We start from the raw sequence: 16,142 nt of genomic DNA, 5'->3' as shown, positions 1-16,142 counted from the left end.
AAATAAGATAGCTGCTTATTTCCTTGACATCTGACGAGAGGGTGTTCCACAGAGTGGGCGCCACTACCAAGAAGGCCCTCTGTCTGGTTCCCTGTAACCTCACTTCTCGCAATGAGGGAACCACCAGAAGGCCCTCGGTGCTGGATCTCAGTGTCTGGGCTGAATGATGGGGTGGAGACGCTCCTTCAGGTATACTGGACCGAGGCCGTTTAGGGCTTTAAAGGTCAGCACCAACACTTTGAATTGTGCTTGGAAACGTACTGGGAGCCAATGCAGATCTCTCTGAACCGGTGTTATGTGGTCCTGGCGGCCTCCCCCATTCACCAGTCTAGCTGCCGCATTCTGGATTAATTGCAGTTTCCGGGTCACCTTCAAAGGTAGCCCCACGTAGAGCGCATTGCAGTAGTCCAAGTAGGAGATAACTAAAGCATCTCTGTATGTGTGATGAGGGCACAGGAATTTTGTTAGCCCCCCCCCCCCAAGAAAGTTGTTGAACTTTTTGGAGGAGATGACGGGTAAAAAACTCCTGCAAAGAGGGCATTATGGAGGGCAGGCTTTTGTTAGGGGGGCAGGCTTCTGCTGTGGGGGAACAGAACCTCAGTGAATTGAGTAATTTTAATGCTTTTCAGTAATTTTTGAGTATTTTGGGGGCAACTTCCCCCCTATCGCCGCTTGGCTACGCCCATGTGTGAGGGGGTTACTGTTTTTGTTTGTTACTATGTTACGTATTTTGGTGTTTTTATATTGTAAACTGCTCTGTGGTCCTTGGATGAAGGGAAGTATAACAATAACAATAACAATAACAATAACAATAACAATAGCAATAGCAATAACAATAACAATAACAATACCATTGCTGAAGTGGTTCCCACCATGTGTGAGGCTCAGAGTAGTTGCTCCCTCTCTCTCCTTTAAGCCGGCACATACTACAAGCAAAGCCTCACTAGATCTGGGCTGTCAGATAAGTAGGTTGGGTAAGTTGGGTAGGTTAGCCTCTACCCCCTTCCCCACCTCTTGCTATGTCCGCTTACCTTAAATGGTCAGCCAGCATTGCGGCCTGGTCATGGGCCTGGTCAGCGATCCAACAGCCGGCTCAGGAGCCCTGCCAGTTGGCCTGCAAATTGGCATACAGCAGGCAGGTCTGGGTCTGGGGATTCCCCAATGGGGGTCAGGCCCCACCAGCCAACGGGCCTTGCTTGGGTCCTGCCCCTGGAGAATAAATTCAGGCAAGCCCATCACTTCTCCTCAGGTTTTTTTGGTCACAGGGTGTGATGGAGCAACGACACTTTCCCCCCTGCCGCTGTTGAGTGCACCCTCACTTAGATATCGTGCACCCACCTCACAGAACACCACGTCCTCAAATTCCCACAAACTACCTCAGATTATCTTGTGGGGGACTTGTGTGAGGGAAAACGTAATAATTTGGAGTCTCAGGCAGGATTTGATCAAATAAACAAAGATTTTATTTAACAAAGGAATTTTATGACAGGAGTGGGTAAAACATAGGATACTTCAAAATAAAAAAATCCCTTCCAGTAGCACCTTAAAGACCAACTAAGTTAGTTCTTGGTATGAACTTTCGTGTACATGCACACTTCTTCAGATACACTTCTGCTCATACCAAGAACTAACTTAGTTGGTCTTTAAGGTGCTACTGGAAGGGATTTTTTTATTTTGACTATGGCAGACCAACACGGCTACCTATCTGTAATAGGATACTTCAGATTATAATGTTATTTCACTCCACTGCTTTCTCATATGTTGCACAGCTGTTGCTGCTTAATACTTTGGTTCTTAAACCAGGTGGGACTTCCTGTCAGTTACACACCCCTCTTAGACAACCCTACTCCTGAGGTACTCCAGGTAACAGATCCAAGGGATCTCCCCACCCCTCTTAACTGGTTTGGGAGTCTTCTCTTTTCATAGAAGAATCTCTCCCTTCCTGACTGGATTGAGTCCTAAGTAGACTGTCTGTCTCTTTACAGCTTCTCCTGGCTCAGCCTCAGCCTCCCAGTTAATTCCTGGCCCAATTACTCTTACAGGACACCACACACTGTCCTTCACACTAAGCTCAGAGACTCTTTTCTCTAGCTTGTGTTATAGTCATCAGAGTGGATGTTTCTATCCAGAACCAATTCTCTCTCCTCTCATTCCCTATCTCCCTACCTATCTCCCAACCTATTCTCCCAACCTACTCCAAACTGTCTCTCCAAATCCTCTCCTTTTCAACTCCCCCTCCTGGAACCCCGGCCAATCAGAGGCTGCCATTCGTTAACCGTTTGCTGGTAGGGAAAAAGAAAAAGAAAACAATTGGGGACCCAACCTGCCCAGCAAAACAAACTCTTCCATCACACAGGGACTTGGCACTCAACTAGTCTTTCTCAAAGCCTGTGTGGCACATACTGAAAGGTGAAGCCTTGCTGTTTCTGGCCTACAGGAGTAAGACTGGCGATTGTGACCTCAGGCTGATCCTGGCTTGACTGAAGGGGGGGGGGGGAGAGAGTGGTCACTATGACCTCATTCAGTCTCTCTGACCTCATGCTGATGCTGCCTGCCTGAAGGTTAGGAGAGAGGCTGTGTCAAAAGATGGTACAATTTCATATTGGCTGCAGACACTCATTCTCACATGTAAGTTTCCCTTCCCTATGCCAAAATCGCCAAAATCAAGAGATCTCCCATGGAAGTTGCTCACGTAGCCTTAGGAGTGCTCCACACATATTTGAGAACTGTTTATGCCAACGGCAAATGACCTCCATCTGAAATGTCAAATTATTATAATGAGACCTTCTTCGTAAACTTCCTAAGTGTTTCGTTAGTTGCCTTTGTTTTAAAAGGGAGGCAGTAAAATCCACAGATGTGGACTTTGAAGACCTGGTGATCAGCCTTCTCCCGCCCCACCCCCTTGATCTCAGATGGTAAAATCCACTAATAAATGTGAGCGGATGGAAGGTCTATTTGTTGTCCTGTCAAGTCAGGCCATGCGGAACAAACCAAAAGGAGGGAAGGGGGGGGGGAGAGGAAGCTGAAAGCAACCAGGGAAGGAGCTAATGATGTGAGCTTGCCTCTGCCAAGATGCACTTACGAAAATTGCTGTGACATTTAAGGAACCTAATGATGCGACATTTCTTTTTAACTTTATTGTTCTGTCTGAATCAGGTTTTACAAGTGGAGAGCACATTCCCAAGACAGCACTTGACTTATGCAGATTTTCTGCACTTGTTGCGATGCTTCTTTGAGCAGCAGATAACTGCTTACCAGACAAGTCACAATACGAGGCAAGTGTTGACATTTCCCACATGGTGGTGGAACGCCTGGTGCTCTCTGAGCAATGGTGTTTGCAGTACACTGCTATTATCTCCTTCTGCCTGATTTCCCTCTTCACTACTGATTTTCTGCAGAATGGATAAGTAATCATAATACAGTGGACTCTCAGGTTGCGAACGTGATCCGTGCAGGAAGCACGTTCGCAACCTGCAGCGTTCGCAACCCACAGCGCCGTGTGTGCGCATGCACAGATCACAGTTCGGTGTTTCTGTGCATGTGCAAGCACCGAAACCCAGAAGTAACCACTTCTGGTACTTCTGGGTTCAGCGTGATGCACAACCCGAAATCACGCAACCCAAAGCATCTGTAACCCGAGGTATGACTTGTCGTGTCCCTTTCTCTATCTTAAATTCCTCTGTCACCACATTGTTAACTATTAGTTTAGCCTTTTGTTCTGAATAAATTGCACTTATACCATTTTCAAACACTTGACCGACCCCCATCCCCTGAAGATATTTCTTCATAAAGCTCCAAGAAATATTATCAAAGGCTTTCTCGGCGTCCACAAAAATTAAAACTGCTTTAGTGTTAATGTTCTCTTGCAACTTCTCCAAAATGTTAATTATATTCCTCGTGTTGTCAGACAAGTGTCTGCCTGGGAGAAAGCCAGCTTGGTCCTTGTGTATCTCTTCCCCTAGTACTCGAGGTATGACTATAATAATAATAATAATAATAATAATAATAATAATAATAATAATATATTCTTTTTTTATACCTCCTTATACCAGCAGGTCTCAGGGTGGTTCACGGGATAATCTTTGTGAAGCATCTGAAGAGCACTGGGGGTGGGGTGGTGATTCAGGTAGGGAGACCACCTTTATTCTTTTTAGTGAAAAGATTGTATTTGCACTGCAAAAAGAATAAACTCCAGTAACTGAACTTCTCAATACTTAACTGCTTTATTGGTGTCCACGACCAAGGTCTCAAGTCTACAGCAAATAGATGACATATCAATCAGAAAATGTACATCTTAGTTATAATCTGTGCTCCGCTCATGTATTTTGTTTTGCTGATTTTAATGGCCTAAGTGCATAAAGTGTGCGACAGAACTGCAGACTTGGACCACAGGGGAAAGCAGAATAACGTTGATCAACTATGCTTGTGATGGTGGCATAAGAAGTTATTCTCTCTGAAATGTATAATTTATTGTTGGAGTGGCACACAAAGGATGAACAAGTTAGATCTGTGATGATAGACTGGGCAACAGATGTTGGACACAATATAATGTTGGAAGATTGGGAAAGGTTGTGGAAGAAAGAAAATATCATGAAAATGATGCATAGATGATACTTAACCCCAGTAAAACCAGCAAAGATTTATCACACGAGTGAAAATTTATGCTGGAATGTAAAGAAAAGGAAGGTACCTTTTATCATATGTGGTGGACGTGTCCCAAGGTGAAAGACTTCTGGGAAAAGATTTATAATGAGTTGAAAAAAATGTTGAAATATACATTTATTAAGAGACCAGAAGTCATTTAACAATGATAATTAAATTGGGATTTTAGCAGTTAGGATATATGTTTGTTTGTTTGTTTGTCTTTTTTATATTGTATTGTTTTTCTTTTATATTTGTTATAAATTTGGAAAATTAATAAAAAATGCTGGGGGGGAGAAGTTATTCTGGAGTACGGGGGGGGGAGCTCTAATTCAGTGTTGTACAAGCTATAATTAACACTTCTTTAAAATTGCACGGATATGTGTAAAATTAGAGGAGAGTCAGAGTCCCATGGACTGCAAGAAGATCAAACCTATCCATTCTGAAGGAAATCAGCCCTGAGTGCTCACTGGAAGGACAGATCCTGAAGCTGAGGCTCCAATACTTTGGCCACCTCATGGGAAGAGAAGACTCCCTGGAAAAGACCCTGATGTTGGGAAAGATGGAGGGCACAAGGAGAAGGGGACGACAGAGGACGAGATGGTGGGACAGTGTTCTCGAAGCTACCAGCATGAGTTTGACTAAACTGCAGGAGGCAGTGGAAGACAGAAGTGCCTGGCATGCTCTGGTCCATTGGGTCACGAAGTGTCGGACACGACTAAACGACTAAACAACAACAACAACAGGTGGTGCAAGGGGTCAGTGCATTGGGCCCATATATATGCTCAATTAATATCCTATAAGACATGAGCAGACGGGACAACAATATGTTTAGAGAGTCATTTGTAGCTTAATTTTGTTAAATGCCAAACTTATTTGTAGCATACATAATCTTTTCTTAGCCCAGTGACTCAAGCACAGTAAATACTAAATAAATGATCTCTTTCTTCAGTGACCTTTATTCATTTGGATCTTCATCCATGGGGTTTATTCTCATTTGGTACATATTAACATTCACTAGGTCTGAGTCACGGTGCTAAGAAAAGATGGTGTTTACTATAAATAAGTTTGGTCATTTTAAACAGAATTACAAAAGACACATTTAATTAATATATTCCTGCCCAGTTAGTGGACAGGTGGGCATTTTCCAATCATAGCTCTGCAATGATGAGAAAAGCCATACCAAGCACAGTGGTATCTCGGGTTACGAACTTAATTCATTCCAGAGGTCTGTTCTTAACCTGAAACTGTTCTTAACCTGAAGCACCACTTTAGCTAATGGGGCCTCCTGCTGCCGCCGTGCCACCGCCACATGATTCTGTTCTCATTCTGAAGCAAAGTTCTTAACCTGAAGTACTACTTCCGGGTTAGCGGAGTTTGTAACCCAAAGTGTTTGTAATCTGAGGTGTTTGTAACCCGATATGGTAGGATTTCCCCTCCCCCCCCCAACAGTTGACGTACAGGAGCCCCTCAAAATGTGGACCTTGTAGCAAATGCTTACATCCACATTACTTCAGTCTTATTGCTTGGCACCATCTCACCACTTTCCCCTTGGCTACCCCTTCGTTTTCCAGCCACACAGACACAATCTTGCTTTGGCTGAAAGACGGCACATAAAGATAACAGAACAAAACCAATTCTCCACGCCATTTCTGTTCCAATCTGCATAAGACAATAAACAAAATTAGAAAATAGAAAGTGCTTTGGTGCTTACGGGGCAGAATACCGTATATATAGCGACATCCGATAGGTACCCAAGATTCCACCTTACAAACTTGAGGGCTGTTGAAATATGCATCTCTGCACTAACACATGCACTTGTTGGAGACGCATCTGAATCTTGTACAATTATTTGGTGGTCACTACTCAGTCCCAGTGCAAAGCATTTTGTCTGGAAAAGCCTTGTAAAGGTAAATGTAGCCCTGCCCGTACGGGCCAGTCGTGTCCGACTCTGGGGTTGCGTGCTCATCTCGCTCTAGAAGCTGTGAGCCGGCAGCATCCGAAGACACTTCCGGGTCACGTGGCCAGCGTGGCGAAGCTGCAACTGGCGAGCCATCACCAGCGCAGCACACGGAAACGCCTTTTACCTTCCCGCTATAAAGCGGTCCCTATTTATCTACTTGCACTTAAGAGTGCTTTCAAACTGCTAGGTGGGCAGGAGCTGGGACCGAACGATGGGAGCTCACCCCGTCGCGGGGATTCGAAGTTCGAACCGCCGACCATACGATCGGCAAGTCCTAGGCACTGAGGTTTTACCCACAGCGCCACCCGCGTCCCAGCCTTGGGACCCTACTTTCAGCCCTGAGCTGAAAGTAAAATAAGAATGGTTAACTTATCACATCCTCTTTATAAATCAGCATCATAGTGAACCAGAGATCAAGTGGCTTATCATGAGATGTATCATGCTGAACCAGCTATTGCACCTTGATAGGTAATGGTAAAGGACCCCTGGACGGTTAAGTCCAGTCAAAGGCGACTATGGGGTTGTGGCGCTCATCTCGCTTTCAGGCCAAGGGAGCCTGCGTTTGTCCACAGACAGCTTTCTGGGTCATGTGTCCAGCATGACTAAACCGCTTCTGGTGCAACGGGCTACCGTGACGGAAACTAGAGCACACGAAAATGCTGTTTACCTTCCCGCCACAGCGGTACCTATTTATCTACTTGCACTCGTGTGTTTTCGAACTGCTAGGTTGGCAGAAGTGCACCTTTATAGTCCCATCCCAAAAGCGAACTTTTAACAGAGCTGAACTGGAACCAGAGCAAAATATATAATGGCTTGACTTCTTGGCAAATGTTCAGAGCAAAGGTGAACATTCATACCACTGCAATGTACATTTGGTACTCTCACAATATTTTTGTGAAAATCAAGCTCATGCCAAACCATTGCATCTAATTCTGTCTGCTTTTTCATGACAGCACTGCTTGTGACAAGTCTCCCTTGAATGTGATTGGTTGGTGACCTACCATTTTACCCCTTCAGAGCAAGAGGCTCTGAAAAGCATGTGTACGTACATGTACAATGGTTTGTGCTTATACTGTTTATAATTAATCTACAAATTTTGTATGTGCAATGCCTAACACCTACCATCAAATAATTAGAAGCAGCAGGCCGCAGTGGGAAATATTTGATGCACTTAAATTTGGACCTAAACTTCCAAATCCGCTCCACTTCCCAGTGGGGAGGAGTTGCGGTAGACCGCGTGGCCACCCACTCCCCACTGGGGGCAGGGAACCTTGTCCCCCATTGCCTTGGGGATCCCAGCCACGTCAGAGCCTGGCCAGCCAATCCGCTGGCTGGGGGGCATGGCCGGAGTCGTTTAAATGGAGGAGCGAGCCAGAGGACTTCCTCTTTGGCTCGCTTCCTCAATCACCCGCCCTCCCTCCCTATTTTGCAGGTTAGGCAAAGGCCTTGCTATGGACTTTGGTTGGTCGCCTTGGTTGTCTGAGGGGCCTGGTAGGAATTTTTCCACTGGCCACTTGGTTTTCACCTACCTCGTAGCAATCATCACAACTTTGTTTGGGTTGTGGTTAGGCATTGTTTGACGTAGGGGGGAGGGGAGGTGTGGCCATCACCTGCCCCTCCATGCTTAAGGGTATTCAGTTATAGGAATCTGGGGGTGTAGATCTAGTCTGAAGCCCAGCTGGGGGCTAGGGCCTTGACACGACCCCGACGGGAACACTAGGGGGAGCTTGAGTTGGTTCGCATCGACAGGGCTCCCCCTACCAGTGGCATACCCTTACTGGACTTCCTGCACAATGGGCAGGAGTCAGATATAGTCACGTCCAATCAATGCCTAAGCCAATACTGCTCACATTCTGTAATTTCAATAAAGTTGTGGCCCAAATTTGCCCAATAACATAAACCTAATATCCGTGTCCTTGAGTTATTTCCAACGAGAGGGTGGCTGCGGGGTCTCGACACGCAACAAATGCTGATGATTTCATTTCAGATATTCACAGCAATCAACAGACGTGTGTTTGTGTTTTTTGCGGTACTAGACATGTAGCTCTTAGGCACGATATCCTAGATTTCATTGACAAGCCCTTTCCCTTTTCAGTTCAGCAAAAGCAAGAACATTTCACCTGCATTGCTGGCAGATAGCTTATAGCTGTCACACAACTTCAAGCCAACCACTAGCTCATTCAAGTAGTATAAAACAGAGGCCTGAACATCTGCTGGTAAACATGCAGCCGACAAAAAATGCATCCCTGAGCCAAGCATCTGCTGAGTGTGGGCTACTTTGCCGCTCATAACCTAAGCAACGTTTTCTGTTAATCATTAGCAGAGTTATTGATTTTAGATGTGTATCACAGCACTATAATTTTGTCAGGGAGTAGACCACATAAGTTGTTCTTTTCCTGGTTGTTTCATTTTGTCTTATTCCAAAAGTCCATAAATTGATGACCGGGACAAAAAGTATAATTGACATCATCTGTGGCAAATATTTCATAAAACAACAGGCCCAGATGTAGGATTAAAGCCATGTGGTAGTAAAATACCACACTGAAAAAAGAGAGACTCCAGGTTCCATGGTTTTGTATTTTGGGTTGTGTTTGGGCTTTTTGGTGGGCTTTTTTTATTTTTACAAAAACAGATGTGCTATTCCACCAGTCTACTTCTCTCTCTCTCTCTCTCTCTCTCTCTCTCATCCAAATAATGCCCACCACACCCCAATTTCACTGGAAGAGATCATGAATTGGTTGCAGGTGGTGACTTATATTTCAAGATCTTAACTCTCACAATCTTTGAAATGAAAATAAATGAAAGATTTTCGGTAAGTATACAGGACTCTCTTTTCTGAAAGGTAGTGAAGATTATACAAACATGTCTGCTTGTTATTTATATAGCACCTTCAGGCATATGACCACATCTATAGTGTGCTGCTTCCCTTCCTGGGAAGCTGTTCTCCTCTCTGAATGGGGGTTGGAATGGGTTACCAACCATGTTTCACACACAAGGCTCCCTTCCTTGCAAGCCACAAGAGCACTCAAGCCTTTGAACATTCTGAAGCAGAAAATGATGCACAGAAGCATCGCATTGTCAGATGATCTCCCTCAACCCACCCCCACTGAACTAAGAGCAACAACCAACTTCTATTTCCCCCCTATTTTTTATTGATTTTCAACATTTATCACAAAAATAATGTAACAAAACATACAACAAAGAAAAAACACATTAAAACAATAAACTAAACACAAAGAAAAATTATTTCTTCAAATACCTAATTCTCATTGCATTGATAACTGACTTCCTCAGACCCCCTCTAACTGAATTTCATTATATCACCTATATAACAGTTCTCCAAATTCATATTTCTAATTATATTTATTCTTTTCATTTACTAACCTCTTCTCCTTTATTAATATTTTAATCCTTAATATTTACTACCACGTATTCTTATTCTACCTCTAAGCCTATTTATTACTTCCAAGAATTTTCCATTTATCTTATTTCACAATATTTAGCTAAATATTCTTTAAATTTCTTGCAATCCTCTTGTATCTCCTCTTCTTTCTGGTCGCGGATTCTTCCAGTCAGGTCTGCCAGCTCCAAAAAGTTCAACATCTTCACCTGCCATTCTTCTATTGTTGGTATTTCTTGCGATTTCCAGTTTTTGGCTAATAAAAGTCTTGCCGCTGTAGTGGCAGACAAAAACAGTCTAACATCTTTTTGGGGCAATTCCAATCCTAGTATTCCAAGTAGAAAGGCTTCTGGTTTCTTAATAAATGTATATTTAAAAAAAAAATTCAACTCATTATAAATCTTTTCCCAGAAGTCTTTCACCTTGGGACACGTCCACCACATATGAATAAAAGTACCTTCTTTTTCTTTGCATTTCCAACATTGATTATCATTTGTATGCTAGATCTTTGCTAATTTCACCAGGGTTAAGTACCATCTATACATCATTTTCATAATGTTTTCTTTTAATACAGTACATGCAGTAAACTTAACCCCTTTCCAGCCTTTCCCAATCTAACAACCAACTTCTAGCCAACTCTCAGGAAAGTCTGCTTATCCTTACATGATTCTGCAGCATCCCCCACCATGCAACATCCCCCACCATGATCCAGTGCAGCCTGTGGACTCTGGGGCTACCCAACCACCAAGGAGCCTTAATCATAGAATCATAGAACCATAGAGTTGGAAGAGACCACAAGGGCCATCGAGTCCAACCCCCTGCCAAGCAGGAAACACCATCAGAGCACTCCTGACATATGATTGTCAAGCCTCTGCTAATTGACCTAAAAAGAAGGAGACTCCACCACACTCCTTGGCAGCAAATTCCACTGGCGAACAGCTCTTACTGTCAGGAAGTTCTTCCTAATGTTTAGGTGGAATCTTCTTTCTTGTAGTTTGGATCCATTGCTCCGTGTCCGCTTCTCTGGAGCAGCAGAAAACAACCTTTCTCCCTCCTCTATGTGACATCCTTTTATATATTTGAACATGGCTATCATATCACCCCTTAACCTCCTCTTCTCCAGGCTAAACATGCCCAGCCCCCTTAGCCGTTCCTCATAAGGCATCGTTTCCAGGCCTTTGACCATTTTGGTTGCCCTCCTCTGGACACGTTCCAGTTTGTCAGTGTCCTTCTTGAACTGTGGTGCCCAGAACTGGACACAGTACTCCAGGTGAGGTCTGACCAGAGCAGAATACAGTGGCACTATTACTTCCCTTGATCTAGATGCTATACTCCTATTGATGCAGCCCAGAATTGCATTGGCTTTTTTAGCTGCCGCGTCACACTGTTGGCTCATGTCAAGTTTGTGGTCAACCAAGACTCCTACATCCTTTTCACATGTACTGCTCTCAAGCCAGGTGTCACCCATCTTGTATTTGTGTCTCTCAATTTTTTTTGCCCAAGTGCAATACTTTACATTTCTCCCTGTTAAAATTCATCTTGTTTGTTTTGGCCCAGTTTTCTAATCTGTCAAGGTCGTTTTGAAGTGTGAACCTGTCCTCTGGGTGTTAGCCACCCCTCCCAGTTTGGTGTCATCTGCAAATTTGATCAGGATGCCCTTGAGTCCATCATCCAAGTCGTTGATAAAGATGTTGAATAAGACCGGGCCCAAGACAGAACCCTGTGGCACCCCACTAGTCACTCTTCTACCCCACTAGTCACTCTTCTAGTGCTCACCTCGCCAGCTGGGAACTGGATCCAAGCCTGCCTGCAGATTGGGCAATGGGAGGTAGGCTTGGAGGCAGAGCTAGCTTTTGTGGCAGGCCTGACCGATCATGCAGGCTTCCCTCAGATCCACTCCTGGGGCATTTAAGGCAGCCTGGCCTGGCTCCAGTGTTCAGTTCTTCATCCGATCACTATATGAAAGTTGTCACCAGGGAGTCAGTTGACTGTGGAGACCAATAGGGCAGAGGGAAGGAGGTGCTTCCATAATCTGCAGTGCCCAAGCTATGTAGACAGTGCCAGATTTACGCATAAGTTAAATAAGCTATAGCTTAGGCCCCCACTCTCTTGGGGGCCCCCCAAAAAATTAAAGGATAAAACCTGGATGTACATTTCCAAAATATAAGATAAATAAAATAAAACCTACATACAAGGGTGCTTTGTGTTGTGTAGGCTCCTATGATGTAAGTAATAGGCCTAGCCTGCTCCCTAAAATATCACTGGTTTGCTCATTTCTGTATATAAGGTGCCTACATTCTGCATGGACTGGTTGCATGGCAACATGGGCAAATGGCTTCAGATACCTATTAGGTCCATAAATTACCATATTGCATATATTCAACACATAAAACAGCGGCAATTCCTTGTTGACAAAGGACAGCTGGACATATAAAGGGCCCCATTACCTTCAGTAGCTTTGGGCCTCATCAAACCTAAATTCGGCCCTGTATGTAGGGATTTATAGCCTGAAACCAACTCTTCCAGAATGTCCTGGGATACTTGCCCTGTGACCCACAGTTTCTCAAACACATTATTGGACCTTAGTGTTCAATTTTATTGTAGAATAAGTCCCAGTGAGAGAGGGCTGCCATATGTCTGGATTTTCCTGGACATTGCCGGAATTTCAAAAGTGGAATTGATGTCGCAGGTGGGGTGGGGCGTTTCTGAAAGGCAGAGCTTTGTCCTGGGTCTTAGTCAAGTTTTTTTTGGGGGGGGGGCTATTTTACATAAGAGAAGCTCAACAGCTTTGGGGTTTGTCTCAAAAAAAGCTCAACAATTTTGGGGGGTTCATTTAAAAAGCTCAACTTCTGGGATTTTACTTTTTGAAATATAGCAACCCTGCACAGAGGATCAAGATACGTTGTTCGACCCCAGCTCCCATCATCCCTGATCATTGTCCATGCTGGTTGAGATTAAAGGAAGCTGGGGTCCAAAAATATATGGAGGACCATGGGAGGGCCTCATCCTGGATGTATCGGACTGGACTATGAATTGCCTAATGCCTTCAGCTTCTCTTAGCATTTGTATATACAGTGGTACCTCTAGCTGCAGACTTAATCTGTTTCAGGGTGCCATTCATACCCTGAAAAGTCCACAACTAGAGTGCCTCTTCCACACCTGTGTACGGCGCGATCAAGCGCTTATGCGGATGTGCAAAGCGTGCAGATTGCTTCTGCGCATGTGTGCGTAGCGAACCCAGAAGTAAACACTTCCGGGTTTGCTGCATTCGTAAGCTGAAAGTCCGTAACAAGAGCGGAATGCAACTAAAGATACCACTGTACCGTATTTTTTTGTCTATAAGACGCCCCCATGTATAAGACTATTTTGGAGGACTCAGATTTAAGAAAATGGGGGAAGATGTATCCGTGAATAAGACGACCACTAATTTTTGACATTATTTTTTAGGAGGAAAAACCTAGTATTATACACGGAAAAATACAGGATTCATTGGAAAGAGAAATGATTTTTAGATAACGCCTCAATGATTACAGTACCCAAAACCCTATATAGGCATGCTGCTCAGTTCATCATTTTAAGATATTTGTAGCCATCTGCAATTTTTTTTTTAACCCTCATAAATGGCAATTTGCATTGCACAAGTACAGCAGGGCTGCATCAGTGAAGAGTAAACATTTGCTGTGGTGCAGTACAAATACTTCTGAGTGGCGTGCAGTCTAAATTTAGGAAGTACCACACTAAAGTCAATACCACAATATAGTGTCTGTTTGCTTTTTCACGGGGCCCGCTATATTAAATGTCAAAGGGGCAAAAAGCGATACAACACAGGATAACACAGGCTTTCGTTGCCCTCAAAGAAGCCAAGCCCCCTCCCCTATAAGCTGGAAGTTGCATTCATTTCAGAGAAGTTTCCATTCTTCAGGGCAGAAAGCATAACTTGGGCAATCGCAAAGCAAGCCCTTAATATAATAATAAAATTCTGAACGCAAGTCAGGCCAAAAGCTATACATTAGGTGACCTAGTTGGGTTTCCAAACCCCAGGCACTGCTCCTTGGCTCAAATGTGTTGGTGAGGGGTTATTTACAGGGGGGAAGTGGCAAGAAGGAAGGGGGTGGTTTTTGCTGACTTTCCACCATTCCCCAGTTCGTCTTCCAAATACTCATCTAGAACACTGTCTGGTGGTGTTTTTCTTTTTTTAAAAAACCACACACCATAAGATGCTGAAATATACTCGGAGTCGAGTGTGGATTTCATGCTCTTTATTCAGCTCATAGTAGTGAGGAATGGAAGTTCCCCAGAAATGTCTGCTTTATATACATTATTTACACAATGGGCCCCACGTGACTGGCTGGTTCCGGGACTCTCCTGTAGGCCAATCAGGTTGCGGATTCACTTCCACCTGGAGTTGGATTGGGTGGCTCCTGTGGACCAACCAGACAGCTGCATTCAGGATCCTATTGTTCTAGGACCAACCAGACTGCTGCAATTTGGATCCTATTCAACTCAGTACATAACACCCATCAATACTTTGTTTTCTGCTATAGTAAATACTGCCCTGGCGATTGTTTTCAACGTTTGGCCAGCACCCTTTGGCCAGCTGATCTATGGAACCAAGTAAAAAAGAAGTAACAGATAGAAAGATTGCAGCCTGTGGAAAACCAATTAGCCTTAGGCTTTTCCAGACTAAGCCAAGATCTTCATAGCTATTTCTTGCACATTTCATACTATCTACATGGTAGCTCTTCCAGGATTCACTGGTTATGTTTCAGCTTTCACTGACTCTTATCAACATATCTTTCCCACAAACATTTAAGAGGATGCTGTTGTCATTTCCCCAAGCGTATTATTCTGCAGGACTACTTGAATTACAGTATTTTTCGCTCTATAAGATGCACCAGACCACAAGACGCACCTAGTTTTTGGAGGAGGAAAACAAGGGGGGGGGAATCTGAATCTCAGAAGCCAGAACAGCAAGAGGGATCGCTGCGTAGTGAAAGCAGCAATCCCTCTTGCTGTTCTGGCTTCTGGGATAGCTGCGCAGCCTGCATTCGCTCCATAAGATGCACACACATTTCCTGTTACTTTTTAGGAGGGAAAAAGTGGGTCTTATAGAGCAAAAAATACGGTATTTTATTTTTTTTGAAAATTTGGGATTATTATTATTTAGTTGCCCATGAAAGTTAGCAAACATTGTCTTAACCGCCATACGCGGAACAATCTTGTGCCTTTGGGCTAGATGATTTATTTGCTTGCTTATTGATTGATTGATTGATTGATTGAATTTATATACTGCCCTATACCCAGAGGTCTCAGGGTGGTTCACAGAACAAAATCAAAATACAGTGGTACCTCGGGTCATAGATGCTTCAGGTTACAGACTCCGCTAACCCAGAAATAGTACCTTGGGTTAAGAACTTTGCTTCAGGATGAGAACAGAAATCATGCTCTGGCGGCGCGGCGGCAGCGGGAGGCCCCATTAGCCAAAGTGGTGCTTCAGGTTAAGAACAGTTTCAGTTTAAGAACGGACCTCCAGAACGAATTAAGTACTTAACCCGAGGTACCATTGTATATGACCACAATATATATAATCAAAATAAAAACAACAACCCAATAACACCCCCCTCAAAAGAACCACATTTTAAAAGGGCATAGGATGGTATTTGTAGAGAAAGGGACCTGTCAGAAACATGAAAGTATGATTAAGCAAAGCCTCACAGTATTTCCCCTTTATTTTAATTCCCACATCAACTAGAGGTACCCAGCGAGCTAACCAGAACTATTAGCTTCTGGCTATTTAAACCCCACCTATCACATAACAAGAATTTTAAAATGATGTTAAGTGCCTGACCTCTTTGCTTGTGGGTTAAAAAGCCTAGCTGGGTTACTGCCCTAAGACTCATTAATTGCATGTCTACTTGACAGAAGACAAGAAAAATCTGGCATGGCCTATCGCTGCTGCTTGTTAAAATAGGATGTAGATGAGATCACATTCTTCCCTGAAGACATTTTCTTAGAGCATATTCAGGGGGCATCATTAAGTAAACAGTTACAGAGTTGCATTCTCAGCATTATTAGTCTCACCAGCGCCCACTGTGCAGTGACCTGGGATATCGCCTTCTCTGTGACGTTGCCCGATTT

At 43.9% G+C, this 16,142-nt stretch overlaps 1 protein-coding gene and 2 long non-coding RNA genes across 12 annotated transcripts in view; 2 read left to right on the top strand and 1 right to left on the bottom strand.

Moving 5' to 3' along the window:
- LOC309528823 (uncharacterized protein) overlaps positions 1-16,142 on the bottom strand; it is a 154,540-nt gene that overhangs the window by 84,003 nt on the left and 54,395 nt on the right. For 4 of the 10 annotated variants that reach the window (XR_014217898.1, XR_014217899.1, XR_014217900.1 and 1 more), the window contains exon 1: positions 2,324-2,462. The exons of 1 other annotated variant lie outside the window; for it this stretch is intronic. Coding sequence is in view for 2 of the 9 variants with exons in the window: in XM_082216537.1 (XP_082072663.1) it covers positions 852-875 (24 nt within the window). In the remaining 7 variants the exon portion in view is untranslated. Of the gene's footprint in view, positions 1-851; positions 955-1,031; positions 1,115-2,323; positions 2,469-16,142 lie in introns of those variants that run through there. 5 more of the 10 variants (XR_014217897.1, XM_082216537.1, XM_082216538.1 and 2 more) reach the window with 3 other exon arrangements.
- On the top strand, positions 2,535-4,203 carry LOC309528872. Its single transcript, XR_014217945.1, has 3 exons — positions 2,535-2,628; positions 3,157-3,275; positions 4,053-4,203. It is a non-coding gene; the product is annotated as an uncharacterized lncRNA (long non-coding RNA).
- LOC309528891 lies at positions 7,498-9,420 on the top strand. Its single transcript, XR_014217963.1, has 2 exons — positions 7,498-7,645; positions 9,329-9,420. It is a non-coding gene; the product is annotated as an uncharacterized lncRNA (long non-coding RNA).

This window comes from Podarcis vaucheri, assembly GCF_965113315.1.
Source record: "Podarcis vaucheri genome assembly, chromosome: 3".
Classification (NCBI taxonomy): Eukaryota; Metazoa; Chordata; class Lepidosauria; order Squamata; family Lacertidae; genus Podarcis; species Podarcis vaucheri.
The sequence above is the reverse complement of the archived record's forward strand: the minus strand, read 5'-3'. Positions and strand labels throughout refer to the sequence as shown.